Source organism: Sarcophilus harrisii, chromosome 3 (assembly GCF_902635505.1).
Source record: "Sarcophilus harrisii chromosome 3, mSarHar1.11, whole genome shotgun sequence".
In the NCBI taxonomy this organism is placed as follows: Eukaryota; Metazoa; Chordata; class Mammalia; order Dasyuromorphia; family Dasyuridae; genus Sarcophilus; species Sarcophilus harrisii.
The window spans coordinates 564298094-564318449 of NC_045428.1; the positions used below are offsets into that span (position 1 = coordinate 564298094).

The 20356-nt window shown below is 45.2% G+C and overlaps 2 protein-coding genes across 3 annotated transcripts in view; one reads left to right on the forward strand and one right to left on the reverse strand.

The window, feature by feature from the left end:
• Positions 1 to 672: 672 nt before the first annotated feature.
• On the reverse strand, positions 673 to 8236 carry MRTO4 (MRT4 homolog, ribosome maturation factor). Its single transcript, XM_031962744.1, has 8 exons — positions 8055 to 8236; positions 7513 to 7571; positions 6749 to 6852; positions 3839 to 3920; positions 2787 to 2854; positions 1931 to 2082; positions 1628 to 1704; positions 673 to 1529 (listed from the first exon to the last, which is right to left on the reverse strand). Exons 1-8 carry the CDS (start codon positions 8080 to 8082, stop codon positions 1371 to 1373), a joined length of 729 nt encoding a protein of 242 aa, XP_031818604.1. The 5' UTR covers positions 8083 to 8236; the 3' UTR covers positions 673 to 1370.
• Positions 8237 to 8286: 50 nt separating this feature from the next.
• EMC1 (ER membrane protein complex subunit 1) overlaps positions 8287 to 20356 on the forward strand; it is a 30447-nt gene continuing 18377 nt past the window's right edge. For both annotated transcript variants that reach the window (XM_031962740.1, XM_031962741.1), the window contains exons 1-5: positions 8287 to 8455; positions 17947 to 18071; positions 18635 to 18700; positions 18913 to 19006; positions 20007 to 20135. In XM_031962740.1, coding sequence (XP_031818600.1) covers positions 8316 to 8455; positions 17947 to 18071; positions 18635 to 18700; positions 18913 to 19006; positions 20007 to 20135 — 554 coding nt within the window. In that variant the 5' untranslated portion in view covers positions 8287 to 8315. The remainder of the gene's footprint in view (positions 8456 to 17946; positions 18072 to 18634; positions 18701 to 18912; positions 19007 to 20006; positions 20136 to 20356) is intronic.

A 20356-nucleotide genomic window follows, 5' to 3' on the forward strand; every position in this document is an offset into this window, starting at 1 on the left:
GCTGGTGGGGTCCTTGGTCCAAAGGCGCCGCTGTCAAGAGACACGTGCTGGAAAGGAACCGAAGCATCCGGGGTGAGGGAGGACCTTGGGGCAGGCAACCTGGCCCACATGGGTGCAGCACACACTTTGGCTGCTGGCCCTCAGTCTGACCTCTGGCAGAAGGCAGAGCAAGGCTAACCCCTCAGCCCTGGGCCTTGTTAGCTCTCCTAGGGGAGCAGCCCCACTTCCCCAGGTCATTCTGGGTTGGGGTCCAGTATCATTCCTCCCGCTGCGTGTCCTGGGGGGAGAGCTTGAGCCACTTCAAAGTCAGGGGTTGTGAAGGCTCTCCCCAAATGAGAAGGGGAGTTTCATTGGGGTGGTGGCAATGGCCAGGTCTGAGAAAATCCTATAGATGCAAACATGGGTATTTTGGAGTGGAAGGTGCCTGAAATCTGGTCTTGCATGCAGACTTAAATCTACCATGTGATCACAGAAACGAAATGCACGCTAGGAAGCTTGTTCACTCATCAAAAACCTGAAGCACCCTAGTGGGGCTTCGTGAGTAAGGTGGGCCCCACCAGGAGGGCTCCTCCCACACCCCATTCTCCTGGGCAGCTCCCCCTTTTCACATGTGACCAGAGAGATGGTGTTGAGTGCGGCAATTGCTCCAAGCACAGAACACTTCTGGGGCTGTTTGCGCACAGAAAACTGTTTAATGGTCTTACATGTGTCCCTCTAAGTGCCAGAAACCTCCCCCTGCCCAAAGGGAAGTTTGTGGGTCCCAAGTCGAGCCTGGGATTGGCAGAGCCCGTCTTGTTGGCCACAAGAACCTGAAGCACAGCTCCCCTCCAACTGGCCCGGGAGGGCCAATGCTGGGGATTCTCCCCCGCAACTCTTTGGCTGTCTTCTGTGTCCTCAACACGCACTTGGGACACAAATGCTTCCTATAGTTGGCCGTTGTCTACTCCATCTTCTGAGTGACTGTAGGTCCCAGGTTGACTATCCCCAGCTGGCAGAGCCTTCTGTGTGCATCTGCCCTACTGCGTGGGGGCCTGAAGCTCAGCAAGTGCCAGGGGCTGCCATCTCCCCCCTCGGACACTTTCTGTCCCAGACATCTGGGAGAAGGCAGAGAGGGTGGAGCTGGGAAACCAGGCCAGGGACCTGTAGGGCTTGTGGAGTTGGGGCTGAGAACCAAAGAGAAGGGGCAGCAGGCCTCCGGCAGGAAGCCACCCTTTCCCTTTGCCCCCAGGGATGCCCAGTCCATGGACAAGGCTTTATTCCATGTAAAAGTACAGTCCTGAGGGTGCTGCTCCTCTCTTCCTCCTGAGAGTCCTGCAGAATGAGTCTCTGCTCCCATAGCGAAGGGAGGCATCCTGGCCTGAGCCCACCACTCAGTCATCCTCCGAGTCCTCCGACTCCTTTGAGGAGCTGTCGTCGTCGTTATCCTCCTCCTCTGCGCCCTCCCCTAGGTGCTCGAACTTGCCTGACTCAGCCTGCCACAAGTACTTGATGTTAACTCTGAACTCGGCCATTTCGAACCCAAACAGCTTCTGCAGAGAGAGAGCACAGGTGAGAGATGGGGAAGGTGAGGGGTGGGGAAGCCTAGGCACAGGGGTCTCAACTGCCACTCCCAGCCCCACTCACTCACCAGGACTCGGGCCTGCTCAGGGGTCAGCACATCACCCTCCTTGCACACTTGGTAGTCAGAGAGCAGGGTCACCACACCTGTGGAGAGGGTTGAGCTGAGACAGGCTCAAGAGGGCCAGGGGACCCACCCTCTGTGGCCCCCGCCCACTCTGGGCTCTTCATGAGGGTTTGTGAGAAAGAACTTCAAGGGCCACACACATCTAACGGTGAATGTGCTCTCACAAACCCACAGCCCACCACCTCTAAGGGGGAGGGGGAGGCCTGGGCCAGGTTTCCAAGCCCATCCAAGCCACATTTCCTTTACCTTTCTTGAGGGCAGTGGGCAGGCCGAGCTGCCTCAGCTGGGGCTCCATTGAGTGGGGGAACTGTTCCAGGGGCCCCGCGTCCAGGCCAACAGTGAAGGTGGCTTTGTTACCTGCCCGCGCGTAATCCATCTCGGTATACTTACTGAACCACCTGGGGGTACAAGGAAAGGAGGGAGTCACTGCCATAGCTCTCCTCCAATGGGGAACGGGGGCTCACATGAGCCAGAGGCCATTGCTCTGGACCCCCGAGCCCAAAGGCACAGCAGCAGCTGGCGCCCTAACCTGCTCACTTTAGAGGCCCAAGTTCCACAGGCAGAGAGAGGCGGGATCCGTGCCCAGCGTGCTCACATAGCACACAGGACCTTTGTGGGCCCAGTAATATGTGGGAGCCAGGCTAGGAGGATCCTGGGCCCAGGTCCCTGATCTTGGTGCACCCAGGCACTGGTTAATAAGTGAACCAGGCTGCTGAGGCAGGGGGAGGCTCAGGAAGCCCCTCAGCCTCGCTAGCAGTGGAGTCCTGGGCCTACCCGGCCCCCAGGAAGCCTTACATGGATGCCGGCTACTTGTCCACACGGGCCCATGTGCTCCTCCAGAGCCTGTGATCGGACCTCAGGACCCTCCTGCCTGCCTAGTAGGGGCCCTGGGTGCAGAGGCCCAGCCTGGGCCCAGCTTGTGACATCACAACTTTTCAGTTGTACCAGAACTGGGCCCAAGGGCTCCAGAGCACTAAAGGTGAAAAGGAGTGGGGAACCTGGAGACCCTCCCAGCCCTTCCCAACAGCTCTCCCGGACCGGCCTCCAGGGGCCGGGTCTGCCTCTCCCCTCAATCACAAACCCTCCTGGTCTCAGCACTCACTCGTTCACTTCCTTCTTTGTTCTGTTGGTGAACAAGAGGCCGACTTCACCCCTCAGCTTCTTGCTGACCTTCAGGAAACAAACAAACAGCCTCGCGTCACCAGGGCCAGGGGATGCTGCAGAGGCACCGAGGTGCAGAACTCCCGGCCCCGGTCCTGGAGATCTTCCAGCCACTGCTTGAACTTTCCCACAAGGCGACCCCCTGACACTGCCGGGCAGCTCTGGGACGCCGCCCCCTGAGCCTCCAGGATCGAAACCCGTATCTCCCGAGCTTGTGGACCAGCCAAGGCCCTTTTGTTACTTTCATGCTCACAAGGGTCATTATAGGCTAAGTTGAGTTGGGGATAGTCCAGAAGGGGAGGGAAACAGAAGAAGCCCAAATCAGAGGGAGAGGATCAAGGATGGGCAGCTAGACAGCTGCTCTCCCTGGTCCTGCCTGAGGCCAGTTTTCTCCGTGGGGGACACATTTCTTCTACCCAACCTGCAAAACCTGCAGGGAAGTCACTCCTTAGAACCAGGGCCCTTAATCTGGCCTCTAAACTTGCTTTAAAAAGGCCAGCCAACCCTAATTTGATCACTATATTTCAGTAGTTTCTTTTTGTTGTCTCATGCACTTATTTTATAGATTGAAAAGCCTGGCTCTTAGACAGGTGAGGTTTGGGCATCTCACCACAGGCACTGTCAAAAGAGGGCCCATAATGCAGCGAAACAAGTCATGACTAGGTGAGTGGCTTCCTCCCCAACTTTTACTCTGTTGTTCCTGAGAAGTGAAACGAAATGGCTCTGGTGGAGAAAGTGGTGAACCACTTGGGGAGGAGGAGTGAGACAAAAGTGTTTTGTGGATGATGGGGCACTGGGAGGGAGAGGGCAGGGTCTCCCAGGTGATTAGAACCCAAGCTCCAGAAGTTTCAGTGCTCCAAGAAGCTAGGCTCCCTCTGTCCTGCTCTCAGCGGGGTGTGTGTAACTGGCTAAGGGGGGGCCCTGCCTTAGACCAGTAGAATGCGATTTCTCCCTCCCTTCCCCCCTCCCCAAGGACGGAGAGCAAGGGCCCACCTGATGCAGGTTGTCTTTATACTCATCAGCAGGACCTCGACCCAAAGCCACCATCATGACTTTGTTCTTGCCAAAGAATATCCTGAAGAGAAAGACAAGGAAATTATCAGGTGGAAATGATCTTTTCTGGGTTCTCTCTCTACTTTCCAGGGAAATTCTGCAAGGTACCCATGGGACTCAAGCACAGGAATCCCAGTGCTGGCTCTGCCACCTCCTCACTAATGCCTGTGAGCAGATCCCTTCCCCTCCATTTCCAGTTTTAAAATGAGAATAGTCCTTGATCTGCTGATTGGAGCGGGGCCTGGGAGGAAAGTATTCTATGAGCCTCAAGGCACGACAGAAATGGAAATCGCTACTGATTTTTGAGGTTGCTTGCCCGATGGCTAGACTGGGAAGGTGAAACCCCTGGGCCTGAAGAGGGAAGGAAAACTTCACGTAAAGCTTCCCGACAGCCCTGGAGGGGGATGCTGCAGATAGCATTAGTCTCATCTTACAAATGATGAAGGTGAAATGTAGAGGTTAAGTTACTGACCCAGGCTCAGGTAAGATGTGGGACTGGAATTTGCATCTAGCACTTTCTCTTCTAATCCTGCTGCTGCTCAAATCAAGATGGGAAGGACTTTTATATAATATTTGTATAACATTCTGTATAATATTAGAACAGGAGGAGGCAGTTTTTGAAGGATAAAAATCCAAGCTATCAGCACCATGACAAGTATTAAAGCAATGCTGAGGTTCCAGTTCTCATCCACCAGGGCAACAAAGAAGAGTAACAACAAGGATGACAAATGCTGGAGGGGCCACAGGAAAACGGGTACATCAATGCCCTGTGGGTGCAACTGTGACAGGGCCGTCTCTGCTGGCAGGACTGGGAACAATGCCCAAAGAGCTCCCAGGCAAAGCACATCTCTGACCCAATTATATCATGACTTGGCCCTTATGAACAGGGACCGCCTTTTATTTTTCTTTGTATCCCTAGTCCTTAACACTGCACCTGGCACATAGTGAGCATGAAGTGATTTGACCTGGACTATTCCCCAAAAGGAAAAAAGAGGTCAAGGACCTGCATGTACAAAAACATGAGCAGCAACTCTTTTAGAGCTCTGATCAAAGCAATGATAAATCACAAGACCAAAGGATGAAGGAGGAAACAGTACTCCTGCCAAGAAGGAAATGAACTTAAAAAAGAGAGATGGACATTTTTGGATGTGGCCAACACAGGAACGTTTTGCTGACTTATTTTATTACTTATTTGTTCAAGAAGGGAACATCTAGGTGCTGCAGTAGATGAGAGCACCAGTTGAGAAGTCAGGAGGACCTGAGACACTTACTAGCTGTGTGATCCTAGGCAAGTCACTTAAACTCAGTTGCTTGGAGGGAAAAACCCCCCCCCCCCCCCCGGCCAAAAAAAAATGATCAAGGGGAAGAAGGTAATGGAAGAGACAGATTATAAAACAAATAAAAACAAATTAATTTATTCTAAAGAGAATGGGTTTCAGGAGACCAGGATTCAAGTGTAAACTCTTCTACTTACTAGCCTTGTGATCATGACCAAATCTCTTATTTCTAGGCTTTGGTTCCTAAACCTGTAAGGCATTTGTTAACACACAGAATGTTTATGTAAATGTCATCTGTACCTTTCCTATGTCCCATCATATTCTCTCTGCTATCATATTTAGCCTGTGAACTCTTTGGGGGCTTGGAATATGCTATTTTCCATCTTTCTATTACTAGTTTCCAGCATGTAATAAGCATTTAATAAAAGTTCAATGGGAAGGAAAGTATAATATGAGATAGAATGTTTTTGAAGAACAGAGATCTGCAATTCCTGGAAATGAAGACATATATGATGGCAATGCCCAAAGTCAGCAAGAACTGTAGTGTTTACCAGAGAAGAGAACCTGTTGGGAAATGGGAATTTGGAACAGAAGGCCAGCCATTTCTAGTCATATGAAAAAATACTCTAAAATCACTCTTTAGAGAAATGCAAAGTGAGACAACTCTGAGGTGCCACTACATACTTCTCAGATTGGTTAAAAAGACAAGGAAAGATAATGATAAATGTTGGAGGGGATGTGGGAAAACTGGGGCACTGATACATTGTTGGTGGAGTTGTGAACTGCTCCAATCATTCTGGAGAGCAATTTGGAACTATGCCCAAAGGGTTATCAAACTGTGCATATTCTTTGATCCAGCAGTGTTTTTACTGGGTTTGTATCCCAAAAGGATCATAAAAAAAGGAAAAGGACCCACATGTGCAAAAATATTTGTAGCAGCTTTTTGTAATGGCAAAGAATTGGAAATTGAGGCGATGCCCTTCAATTGGGGAATGGCTAAGTAAGTTATGGTATATGAAAGCAATGGTAAATTATTGTTTAAGAAATGATGAATAGGCATATTTCAAAAAAGCCTGAAAAGACTTACATTTAATTGATGCTGAGTGAAGCAAGCAGAACCGAAAGAACATCATATATAGCAATAATAAGATTATGTTTAGACTTGGTTCCTTTCAACAGTGAGGTGATTTAGGCCAATTCTAACAGACTTGTAATGGAAAAGAGCCATCCACATCCACAGAGAACTATGGAAACTGAATGTGGATCAGAGCGGGATACTTTCACCTTCTTTTTGTTATTTGTTTCTTTTTCCTTTCTTGTGTTTTTTCTCCTTTTGATCTGACTTTTCTTGTACAGCATGATGAATATGGAAATAGGTTTAAAAGAACTGTACATGCTTAACTTAGATTATTTGCTGTCTTGAAGAACAGAGGGAGAAAAATTTGGAACATAGGTTTTGCAAAGGTGAATGGTGAAAGCTATCTTTGCTTGTATTTGTAAAAATAAAATACTATTTAAAAAACAAAAGAGAGGAGCAACTCTACCTCCCCAGCCTTCCCTAGCTCCTCCTCACCTGCTGTGCTTCCATGCATTCCTGATATCCTTCAATTTGCTGTTCCTCATGTTTGCCACAGAGAAGATGAAAAGGTATTTGTACACGTCCACACATTTTCGAAGCTGTGAGGAAATTCAAGGGGCACCGCGTTAGGCAACTTAATCCCCCCCATAACACCTGAGCCCGTGACAACATGCGCCACAGGTCATCCACCGCTTCTAACGGTGCTGTGCAACACCGCAGCACATAACGAACGTTTGTGGAAGTCAACCTGCCGATGTCTTAGGAAAAGTCCGGCTGCGACTTCTTCCTGGCCCTGCTATCTAGAGCGGAATCCCTATTCCTACAGAGGTTTCCGTTTCCTAGGTTTACTAGCCCAGTCACAGCCCTCTCTGCTTTCGCTCCCACTCCCCCAAATCGGACCGTTTGTCGGGTCTTGCCGCTAGTCCCTGCAACAGAGCCCGTCACCCCCACCTCCAAGACTTTGGGGAGGCCGGCGCACACCTGAGGTTCTTCCTTCCCCACGGCATCCTCAGCTTCTTTCCGGAGTGACCCCGGCGCTGCTTCCAGACCGAGCCCTCCCCGAGCCCCCCACTTGGCCACTGTTTGCCCCCCGGGCTCAGGGTGAACGTAGCCAGGCACTGTTTCTGTGCTGGCTAGAAAGGAGCCGCTGCCTCAGCCAGCCCGGGAGGCCTCTCTCTGGCCGGGGCCCCGGGACGCCCCATTAAGGCCCCTCTGACGCCCGAGCCCCGGCTCCTTACCCCCCGCCCGTCGGCTCTTACCTCCCCGATCAGGTTCTGCTTGAGTTCCAGGCCCTTCTTGGCCGTCTTGGTCAGGGACACTGCACAGAGGAGAGAGCGGGCTCAGGGCGCTTCGGGGCGGGCTGGGCGCCTGCAGCTCGGCAGCCCCCGGCGTCCCTGGGCCTGATCGGCCTAAACAAACCCGGCCAATCACGCGGCAGGAAAGAAACGGGCCCCGGACGGGCCGCGCGGGCGGGGCGGCCTAATGCAGACGGGCACCCGGGTCCGGTGCGCCCCCAGAGCCGGGGCACCCCGGCCGTGAGCCGCTCGGAGGCTTCCCCGGCGGGGGCTTCTCCTCGGCTTCCCCATCTGAAACAGCGGTCTCCCCCCCACTCCCATCCCCGGTAAGGCGCCAACGCGGTGCCTGCGCACAGTAAGCGCCGAGCCGCGGCGCTCCCGAGCCCCACACGCGGACGCGCGGAACCGGGTCCGAGCACCGACGGCGGCACCGACTTGTGATTCAGGGCCTGCGGACCCTCCTCCCCCCCCCCTCTCCCCAGCCCCCCAGCCGCCCCAGAGCTCACCCTTCTTGTCGCGCTTGGACTTGGGCATGTTGCTCCCAACACGTGCGCCCTCCCGGCTACGCTCGCGAGGACCTCGGAATCGCGAGGGCTCCTGGGATGCGGGCGGTCCGAGGTGTCCAAGTCTGGTGCCTGACTCCGGCTCCCGTCGCTTCCGGAACCTCGCACTGTAGCGCGCTCGGCCGCCCCGCCCCCACGCCCAGTTCCGGCGCTCGCGCCTGCGCTTTCCTCCTCGCTGAACCCGCGGGGCCGGAAGCGCTGTGCATGCCGGGCCGGCGGCGGTCCGGACCCTCAGCCGGTGTCTCCATCATGGCGGCGGTACTTGCCGCCCGGCTCTGGCTCTGGGCCGCGCTCCTGGCCTCGGCGACGGCCGTGTACGAGGACCAAGTGGGCAAGTTTGATTGGTATGTATGTATGGCGAAGGCGCCTCCCGAGCCGAGAGGGGTCTTGCGGGATAGCGGGGGAAACGCGGCTTGTCTTCCCGGTCTCATAACCTCGGGGTCAGGGGTCACCATCCGGGCAACCGGAGGTGCATGGGTCAAAGGTTATCACGGGGATACTCTCCGTTCCCATTCTCTGCGAATCCGAATCACGTTACCCGTGGGTCCGAAGTCACTGACCCGTAGTGATCTCTCTTCCCCACCAACTTGTTCCGGATCTGGTCATTCATTCCCCTCTCCCTCCTTCCGAGGATGCTGGGATCCTGCGGTTGGCGAGCGTGCGGCCCCTGGTGGGGCTTGGAAGGGCTGACCCTTGTGCTAGTGAAGCAGGAGCTGGGCTCAGAGCTGAAGGTGGGAGGGAGCCCGGAGGCCGGGCGGCCCATTACACAGATGAGGCAACTGAGGCCCTGAGAAGCCGCGTGATTTGTCCGAGGTCACAGAGGAGCGCGCAGGCAGGGTTCGAGCCTGGTTCTTTTGACTCCAGAACTGGCGCTGTTTCTGTTCTGAAGTCACCGGGGCTCCCTCCGCCCCGACTCCGACTCCCCAGCGTGATTCCTTGTCAGTTCCGAGGTCATCTATTCAAGGCGCCTTTAGCCCTGGTGTTTCCGGTTCTAGATTCCCTCATGATACCGACATCCGGGCTCTAAGGTCCCTCCCACCTCTGACCTCCCGGGTTCTAAGGGCCCTCCCAGCTCTGACCTCCCGGGTTCTAAGGGCCCTCCCACCTCTGACCTCCCGGGCTCTAAGGGCCCTCCCACCTCTGACCTCCCGGGTTCTAAGGGCCCTCCCACCTCTGACCTCCCGGGTTCTAAGGGCCCTCCCAGCTCTGACCTCCCGGGTTCTAAGGGCCCTCCACCTCTGACCTCCCGGGTTCTAGAGGGCCCCTCACCTCTGACCTCCCGGGCTCTAAGGGCCCTCCCACCTCTGACCTCCCGGGCTCTAAGGGCCCTCCCGGCTCTGACCTCCCGGGCTCTAAGGGCCCTCCCACCTCTGACCTCCCGGGCTCTAAGGGCCCTCCACCTCTGACCTCCCGGGCTCTAAGGGCCCTCCCGAGCTCTGACCTCCCGGGCTCTAAGGGCCCTCCCACCTCTGACCTCCCGGGTTCTAAGGGCCCTCCCAGCTCTGACCTCCCGGGTTCTAAGGGCCCTCCCACCTCTGACCTCCCGGGCTCTAAGGGCCCTCCTAACTGACACTTGGGGTTTAATGGCATCTTCCCTCAACGGAGTGCCACCTACAAAGGAGCATCTGGAGGACCTTGATACATTCTCTTTCCATTTGGACTTTATGTAGGATATTTTTGATGACAGTTGTGAACCCTTAGGAAGCATTTGCATTCATCATCTTCTTGATGGAGAACCCTTATGGCTGCATTTTATCCCTACTAAATTCAGTGCCTTTTTTAATATCAAGAAATAGTAAACACAATAGAATCTCGTGTTCTGTGTACCTGTCAGTCATTTATGAAGTTGTTGTTTGCTGTAGAAAATGGCTTGTGAAAGTCTTCCTTATTCTTTTTCCTATTGTCATCAAGAATGCCCTCAAAAAAAATAATAATTCTCAAAAATAGTAGTGTAACCATGAAAAAGGTGTGAAGGTTGCTAGTTATTGCAGCCTTATCAGCAACCTTATCTGCAAAGTTAGGCTATCTGTCCATGATTTTTTCTCATTCATTTCCTGTCTTCTTTTTCACATTCTGAAGTTTAGCTCTCAAAACTCCTGTCACCCCCAGCACAGATTTCTTCTGGTTCTGCTTGGTCTGCTTTAGCCACTCTTCCTGCATTTGTTTTCTGTGATGTCACTTTTGCTTTCTTATATGGCATACTGGAGACAGGTATTAAATGGTTTGTTATGGGAATACTGACACTTTTAAACATTTTATATTTTTTCCCATTTAAAATAAAATATAAAAATAAATGTCAACTTTTGAATTCTAAATTCTATTCCTTCCTTTCTTCCCCTCCATATTGAGAAGGTAAACAATTTGACATAGGTTTTACAAATGTAGTCATGTAAAACACATTTCCATAAAAGTTGTGAGCTTTTTCTTTTGTTTCTAAAGAATCTTTAGGTATTCTTGACTTTGTTGGGTCTCTCTCCAAGCTTTCTGAACACTTTACTCTCTATTACTTTTCTCCTCTTTCATGAAGCAAGTCGACTTGAAATCTTTCACACACCATATTCTTTCATAATATTTTGCAAATGAGTTTCTATCCTACACTATTGTTGCCCCATGTATTTGTGCTTAGCAAGATATGTAAAATTACAAAGAATCAAACTATGTTAGAATAGATTTATAAAAATATTTTTTAAAAAAATTTCGTGGGTCCTAGATTAAGAATTATTCCAACCAAGTAAAGATGACAGGAAACATCCCAAACCTATAGATGTTTACCAAAAACATCTCAGCTTTTTGGCCTCCTTGTGATTTCTTTAATTAGTTAAAGAAGTTCCTTAAACTTCTCTAAGAAATCATCTTGGTTTATATCATTGTGGTTTCCTTTACTTCCTATTTTTTTGGCATCAGTAGCTTGTTTGATAACGTCTGGACTGTTTAATAATGTTTTCATTTTTAATCTTTTAATCTGATATTGGTTTTGAGCTTTGTACTAATGAATGAGTGGTGTTATTACATATAACTGATTCAGAAATTACTATATTGCCTCCCATTTACTTAATAATAAGCTTTTTAGGGTATGATCTTGGTCTATACTTTAAGTTTGTAGTGTTGTGATGCAGTTGGTCATCTATCACATCTTTGATTTTTCTGGGTTCCTGTAATACCTTTATTTTTTACATGGATGTCATTTCTGGATAACACTTCTTTTCTACTCTTATTGCAGAATTTAACTCTTAAAATAAAGAAAAATAGTTAAACAGAAACATTATACTGTGAACCCATCTCACTTTGTATATATAATCAATAAAGATTTATTAAGCTCCTGTTATGTGCCAGGTAACATGCTAAGAGCTGAGGATATAAAATATGAAAGAATTTAAAATATAATGGGGAAGAATGCATACCACAGGAATCTGGAAATGGAATAGGAGTTGGGGTGGAGAGGGAACATGGAAGAAAATTCAGAGAAATCCCAGGGTTGTACAGCCAGAGCAGAAATGAGGAGTCCTATTCTTCCTAAATAGGTCACTGCTCTTCTGAGAGCAGGAAATAGATTTCATTTTATGTTTCTCCATGACTAAAATAACTCATTATGACTTTTCAGAATTTAGGTTTCTTTTAGTGCCCTTTTCATGTACATTCTTGTACATGGTCTTGTACATATGGTTATTGTATATGTTCTTTTGACTCTTGATAAGTCCTTTCAAGCTGACTGACAAGTCTTTGACTAACAAGTCCTTTCAAGCTAGAAATCCTTTGGTTGCAGGATGATGAATTTTTTGGTCATAGCAACTTCTGAACACTATCTACTAAGTCTTGGGAAGACATAAGTCTCAGAAGAAAGCCAAAATAATATATTGAAGTTCAATACAAAACTTCAGAATAGAAATACAGAATATTTAGTTTTTTTTATTTATTTAGCAAGAAAAGATTGTCCTCCCCATTTTATAGGTTGAGAAACTGAGGCCTACAAAAAAGATATGGGATAATGAGAAGAGTGATGGACTTGGAGCAAAAGAGACTTTTGTTCTGCCTTTGAGTCTCGGTTTCCTTATCTGTAAAGTGGATATAACTCTCACCAACTCCTAGGACAACTTTGAAGATCATTTGAAATCATGCAAGTAAATGAAATAAAAAACCACTCTGAGGTACCACCTGACACTTATTGAATAAAGTGACAGGTGTTGTGTTTTTCTTCTTTAAAATAGTAATAATTCTCCCTGGGAGAGAGGTTTCTTGGGGAGGTTTTCTGGAGGCAGCCTTAGTTTCAGTTAAAAGTAATAATTACCTCAAAACGCAGCCAGGTGATAAAAGTTCAGATCTTTATTTCTTCCTCCAAAATAGCTCGGTTAGCTTTCTTAGAGGCCTATCTCTCTGTTTGGTTCCAAGAGGTCTTGCATCTTGTCCTTTACCTTTGCTTTCTTCAGCCTCTAGCCAGCACCAAGGTGAATCTGTCTTGCCTCCGAGAGAGGGCTTCCGACTCTCAGTCTCCCAGAGTGCTCTGTGTTTGTCCCAGAGTGCTCCTCTCTGACTCCTGGGAATGTTCCCAAGTAACTTCTTTGACTGGCTCCCTGAAGTGCTATTTATGTTCCTTCTCTGAGAGTGGGATTGTGGGATATCTCCCAGTGTGCTCTCTGGCCCTAAGAGCTTCAAGGGAGGTGTGAATTCACAAAGTTACAAAGTTAACTTTTGTGAATCTCCCATACTTGTGAACTCCAATGAGTACTTAAATACTTCTTGCTTTTATGACTCTCTAAAGGTGTGAACACAAGCATTGTTTCTATCAGTTGTACTTAGTACCTTGTTTCAAGTTCTGGCCCATAACATCTCCCGGAGGATCAGATCAATCATACTGAACCTAGCTAAATTAGATAATTATTGTCTCTATCAACTCTAATGACTTAACACTTTGTAAAGATTCCAACAGACAAGAAAAGATAATGATGAAAGTGGGAAAACTGGAACACTAATTCGTTGTTGGTGGATTTGATCTAGCCACTTTGGAGGACAATTTGGAACTATGTCCAAAGGGCTATCAAACTGTGCATAGCCTTTGATCTTGCAGTGTCTCTTTTGGATTCGTATCCCAAAGAGATCATACAAAAAGAGGAAAGAACACACATATGCAAAGATATTAGTAGTAGCTCTTTTTGTGGTGGCAAGGAATTGGAAATTGATAGATGCCCATTAATTGGGGAATGACTGAATAAGTTATGGCATATAAATGTAACAGAATATTATTGTTCTGTAAGAAACAATCAGCAGGATGATTACAGAAAAGCCTGGAAAGACTTACATGAACTGACGTTGAGTGAAGTGAGCAGAACTAGGAGAACATTATACATAGTTAGCATCATAGTATGTGATGATTAACTATGAAAGACTTAACTTTTCTCAACAATACATTGGTTCAAGACAATTCTAATAGACTTGGGCTGGAAAATGCTATCTGCATCCAGAGAGGGAATTATGGAGACTGAATTCAGATTGAAGCATAGTGTTTTCACCTTTCAAAAAATTTATTTGCTTTTTCTTTCTTGTGATTTTTTTCCCTTTTGTTCTGATTTATCTTTCATAACATGATTAATATGTTCAAAATGATTGCATATGTATAACTTACATCAGATTGCTTACTTTCTTGAGGGAGGATGTAGGGAAGGGAGGGAGAAAAAATTTGGAACTCCGAAGATCACAAAAATGAATGTTGAAAGCTATCTTTATATGTATTTGGAAAAATAAAATACTATTAAATTAAAAAAGAAAAGAAAATAGATAAAATACAATGCTTTGCAAACCTTAAAATTAAAATGTAAATATCTATTATTACAAGTCATTTTATTCTTCTCTTTTCTGATGGGGTTCAGTTAGAGTAGTTTTAAGAACAAGATGCTAACCTACTATTTTATTTTTAATGGTTTTAGACTCATTCAAGTGGATAAAATCTTTCCCTTTTTCTTGGTAATTGAAAAAGAGAATTGGGGTATCCACTTATCTTTTGTAAATTCATTGAAAGTATCTTTGGGACACCTTTGATAGCTGATATGATGACAGGATAACTTGTATCTCATCCTCTTTCCACACTGTTAAAATTGATATTTTGAAGTTTTTTCATTCCTTGTAATTTGGAAGTATGAGTGTTCAAGATAATAGGTATTTAAAAATATTAGATTTTTATTGATCACTGTTATGGCTGGATACTTGTGGGCAACACTTCTTTCTGTAATGCTACTTTACTTTTAGTGTACTTTATTTGTCTAATTCTCAATGATGTTTTGGGGCATCATATAATATGAAGAATTTGTCATTTATTAGTTTATAAACATCAGCAAACTTCTGGTAAATGTGTCTGGCTCCCTGATTGTGTCTTTCTAGGTATTTAGTAGCTGCTACCTTTTTGCAGCCTATAGTGATATGCTGCAATTTCCATCACTTCATTGCATAATCTATAATAATAGAAAAATCTTCTTAACCTCAGCTTTTCTAATTTTCTTTGGTAACATTACTTTTTGTCATCTTAGTAGCAGTTCTGGAGTTTGTATTGTGAAATTTTTAGTGCCTTCATTTTTTCCCCCTCTTCAGATTTAAGTACTTTCTCAATATCTACTTTTAACTCATCTAGAATTTTGATTATGCATTCAGTGCAGCTTCTGAGATGAAGATGCAAGAAAGTGTGGGTTTCTTAGCCACTTAATTTTGGCCTAACTGTTAACACCAACATCAACAACACTCTATCAGCCAACATCACACTATCCATATGTGGAACCATTGGTGCAAATGGAGAAATATTGAATGCTGTAGATAAATTAATTTATCTTGGCAGGAGACTTCCTTTTCTTTCTTGTTTTTTATTAAAGCTTTTTATTTTCCAAATATATGCATTGATGATTTTTCAACATTGATCCTTGCAAAACCTTGTGTTCCAAACTTTTCCCTCCTTTCCCTAACCCCCTTCCCCTATATGGCAAGTAATTCAATATATGTTAAATCCAATATAGGTATGCATATTTATACAATTATCTTGCAAACAAGAAAAATCAGATCCAAAAGGAAAAAAATGAGAAAGAAAACAAAATGCAAGTAAACAACAAAACAGTGAAACTGCTATGTTGTGATCCACACTCGGTTTCCACAGTCCTCTTCTTCATCACAAGACCATTGAAATTGTCCTTAAAAATTTCATTGTTGAAAAGAGCCACGTCCATCAGAATTGATCATCATACAGTCTTGTTGATGTGTACAATGATCTCCTGGTTCTACTCACTTCACTCAGCATCAGTTCATGTCAGTCTCTCCAGGCCTTTCTGAAATCATCCTGCTGATCATTTCTTGCAGAACAGTAATATAACATTCATATGCCAGAGCTCATTCAGCCATTCTTCAACTGATGGGCATCCACTCAGTTTCCAGTTTCTTTGGCAGTATACTTTGAAGAGATGTGCACATAGATGATGAATTTGACATATGCATTACCATAGCTAGCTCAGAGCTGGGGCTCTGAAAGAAAGTGTGGGAGAGCAGAAGTAGTTAGACTGTTTACCAAATTGAAGGTCTCTAGACTTCCATTTGAATTGTCTTAGGAAAATTCTGAAGATCACCTGGCAGGATAAGGTACAGACACTGTGGTCCTTTCTTTAGCTAAATTGCCAAGGATCCAAACTCTGCTGCAGAATGTGCAATTCTGATCGGCTGCCCAATATGTTCTAATGCCAAATGTATTTTTGCCTGGAAGACTATTTTATGGAGAACTTACACAGGAAAAGTGTTCACATGGAGGTCAGAAAGATTGACACAAGGACACTCTCAAGGTCTCTCTGAAGAACTTTGGAATCATTTACATGACATGGGAGATGCTGGCACAGACCCATCAAGGATGGTATCAAAGCAAACTTTGAGTAACTCAAAAAAATCTTGAAATGGGCAAATTTAGAGACCTCTCCTCTCAAATGTGCTTATGAACTATTTGTGCCCACCCTGTGGTAGGGCCTTCTGAGCTTGTCAGCCACGGCCAGACACACTGTCCCTTGACTCCAACATGGTGATGTCTTCTTGGTTGTCTTTGAGAATTAAAGACAACCGTCAATGTGGGTGTAGAGATGAAGATATTTCTTATACTTTTGTTATGATATAGTATTAGCAAATGATAAGAACATTCATTTCTTGAATCTATTTCATGCACACTTGTAGTTTGTCTACTTTGGTGGGCAGTACCATGTGCACTGAAATGTTTCTGGCTGCTGGTATATCAGATTAATTTTTTGGAAGGCAGGCCACTCATTCTATTATATCAAACTGATTATCATGAGGGTTTCAAATAGATCCATATTATGTGGCCTTTCTATTGCTTACATTTGTAGGGTCAGTTACATTTAACTGAGCAAGGTGCTGACCCAATTAGTATTGTCATCAAAATCCAATTGGCCAACATTTCCGGATTCTTGCCTGGCCTTTACAGTTTGTGATCTCGGGGCACATGGCAGCCCTTGTCCTGCCATCTCTTTATTTCATTCTTGTCCTCAAAGGAATAGCTAGTAGGTCCCTGGCGGGATTCTGTCTCATGAGGTACTTGGGTTATATACTTATATATACTCATAAGATACTTGAGTTTTATATAGATAGCTTAAGCAGTCATCTGATTGGAAATGGTAATTGGGTATTAATGAGGGCATTCTCTAGGAAACAGGATGATTGTTTGAGTTTTGCTTTGTCAAGCCAGCTGTTCTTTTGTGTGCTGAAAGGGAAGGCAGTAAAAGCTAGTCCATTGTTGATGACTTCATAAAGGGGATTCCTTTCTTTTGCTTGACTGTTCTTTCCTGTTACAAAGGAGGACTTCTACTTATAGGAGAGAGTAAGTTTGTGATAGAGAGAGAAAAACATCTTTTTTCCCCCCTCAAAACAGTAAAATCCACAGAAGAAAACAATATTGCCCCCATGTTAAATTTAATATGCTCTTGTAAAAACCACTCTCTCAACTTCACAGTTTACTATCTTTTTTTTGGTTTGTTTTTGTTATATTGAAATGTTTATATTGGTAATTGTTAATCTTATAACCCCCCCAAAAAAATTTTAATTATATAACAAAGCTCTCTTGAGAGTCTTTGGGGAATTTTTTTCTCTTAGAATTCAGTGACAATAAGAGTAGAGTTGTTAGATTGGAGGCTTGTTGAGGGCAATACTTTTATCTCTTCTTTAATATTAGCCAGCATACCCAATTCTATACATGGAATCACTGAGATGGGATCAATTTTTCCCTAATGCTGTTCTGTGCCGTCAGTTCTCATGTGGTACTTTGGAGATCTTATCTAAAAGTTATTCCCTTAAAATTCTCTTTGCTAAAGGCATAAAGTAATTATATAAGTTGATAATAATGCTTTATTATTTCTAAAGTATTTCCTTTACAAAAATCATGGTGTAAAAATCATGCCTGTTTTATATATATAGAAACAGATTCAGAGACATGAGGTAACGTACAAGCCTTCATATAGTTAATGAGTGATTAGACTCAATATTCCTTGTTTCAATATTCATTACACTATGCTCCCTGTTACACTATGCTCCCTTCGTCTCATAGTTCTGAACAGGATCTTAGAGCTTCTTTCTCTCCTCCCAAAAATGATAAAATGAAGGCCTGGAGAGAGTCTTTTAATTTCTTTTCTTCTTGAACATATACTATTTCTTTCTAACTTGTTTAGAAACAAATCTCTTCAGGAGCCATTGATCATATCCCTAGATTCAGTAATTAAGTATATAACACTTTGCATTTGTATTGTTCTAACTTTTTTGAAAATAATTTATGTAATATTAACTGAGTTCTTGCTTTCCTCCATCTTCCCATATTCAGGAGGCAACAGTATATAGGGAAACTCAAGTTTGCCTCCTTAGAATGTGCCCCCGGATCTAAGAAGATGGTTGTGGCTACTGAGGAGAATGTGATTGCAGCATTGAATTCCCGTACAGGTGCCATCTGTGAGTGATCTTCTCAGGTTTTAATCCCCCTAGCGTTGAACTGCCATCATCTTGGTACCCAGTGTCCAGATAGATTTTCCAGAAGATATGTCTGCTCTGTATTTTTCCTCCATAATTGATATGTTTGAACAGATATTTAATATGGCCTTGTAGTCAGCCTTTGGGGTTTGTTCCTTTGTATATCAGACCTTATTCTAAGTCCTGAATGTAAGCTGAGATGCCATCCGTGTCTTGCACGCATCTGCCTTAAGGAACTGTTTTCACTCTTAAGCTTTATAGGCTCCCTTGATTTATTTGGGTATTGATTTTTCATATTCTAGATAGTGATCATCAATTATGACTTCTCCCATATTCCAGTTAGTTTGGTTTATATCGACATTCTCATTTTGCAAATGTGGAAAAATCGCTTATCACCTCACTAGCCTCTGCTCTCATTTCCCCATCTCTGACTTCAGTAGGAACTACTTTATAGATAAAGTTCTCTGTCCTGATGCTTGTCATTCCCAAGCTCCGAGTTCCCTCTATTCCATTCCTGAGACCAGTTTTTCTCTCTTGCTTTTTAGTGTGGCGCCATGTAGACAAGGGTACTCAAGAAGGAATTATTGATGCCATGCTTCTTCATGGTCAAGGTAAGCAGAGATGTTATTTGTTTTCTACAGGGAAATGTCTCCTTGTCCCCATATATTTGTTTCCTCTTTGGCAGTTTGTATTGGAGAAAAGACAAAGTACCCTTATATTAACTGCTAGGTTTCATCAGAGAGGGCATTCTCAAGACTTTAGGAGACTGCTGAGTTGCAGAGGGATATTATCATAGGGATAATTTTGGTCTTTTCTTCTCCAGATGCACTCACTGTATCCAATGGGGGCCGGATCTTGCGCTCCTGGGAGACCAACATTGGGGGCTTGAACTGGGAGATGTCCTTGGATTCTGGCAGGTAGGGAAATGCTGTTTCATTTTGCTTGAGACAATGTTGGTTGCAACTCACCAAAATACAGGTGTGATTGGACATTCCATTAACCTCTTAAATACCCAGAAACTCTAGAAATTAGCACACTGTACATTCAGTTCTCAGTGCCTAATGTTGGGGTAACCCAACTATACATTTCATTTATTAAGAATATTGAATACCTACTGTGTGCAAAGTTCTGTCCTTGATACTGTTTTATTCTACTATAATACTCAAGTGGTTCTTTAATAATAATAACTGAAATTTAATTAGTACTTTTAGCTTTACAGATTCTTATCTTCTACATCCCAGTAAGAAAGGTTGTATAATTTCTGTCCTTCCTTACTTATAAATGAACAAGTGGCCTTTGAGGAGGTAAGGGACTTGTCTGTGCTCACACAGCCAGAATATATTAGGGCTGGTCCTTACAACTGGCTTGTCTCATTAGGAGGCCAAGCTTCAGAATAATATAGGTAGACAGACACAGGGTGAAGTCATCTACATTTTAGAATTTCAGATCTGTAAGCCACTTGAGTATTTGTATTTGCATTCCCTTCTTTTTATCATGGAAGTTGGGCTAATTTTGTTTTGTCTTGCTTGCTAAAACAAAATTAACACCACGGGAGTTTCTCTGGATTACTCCTTAGTTGTTGATGTGGAATTGCATGCTTCTTTTGGCTTCTGCTTTACTAGTGCAGTGAAACATTTTAATGGGTAAAGAGATTGGGTTGAGAAAAAAAAGCTACAAGCAGAGGTTGTTAGAAAGAAAGCAGCAATGTGAATGGCAGCAGTCCTGGCTTGCCTCATAGTGATGGACCTGGGTCTCTTGCTGTAGTATGGCTCTAGGAGGTGATGGGAGTAATTGGATTAGATTCAGATATTGTGGAGGTTCCTTCTTAGAGAGAGGCAGGAGGAAATGGTTGGCCCTCAGGTGGCCTCCCTCAGATTGAGCCCTGTACAGATCTCTCCTATTCTTCCCTATGTTCAGTTTTCAGATGGCCAGCCTGGTGGGCTTGCAAGATGTGGTGAAATATGTGGCCGTGCTGAAGAAGACCACTCTCACTCTTCATTACCTATCCAATGGACACCAGAAGTGGATGGAACAGCTTCCAAAGAGGTGGGGACTTGAACTCTGACCCGCTTGTGACTGTTATATTTTCATAATTCTCAAAGACCTTTCCATTGCTTCATTCCTACCAAAGATCCAAGAGATTCATTGTGGGGCCATCTCAAGTTCAGAATTTAATGTCTGACCTTGTCTAGGTTTGTGCCCATGGGATTTGGTTGAACCTGGAGGTCACTTTGTGGGGAGGGAAAGTTTAGAGCGGGAGAGTTAAC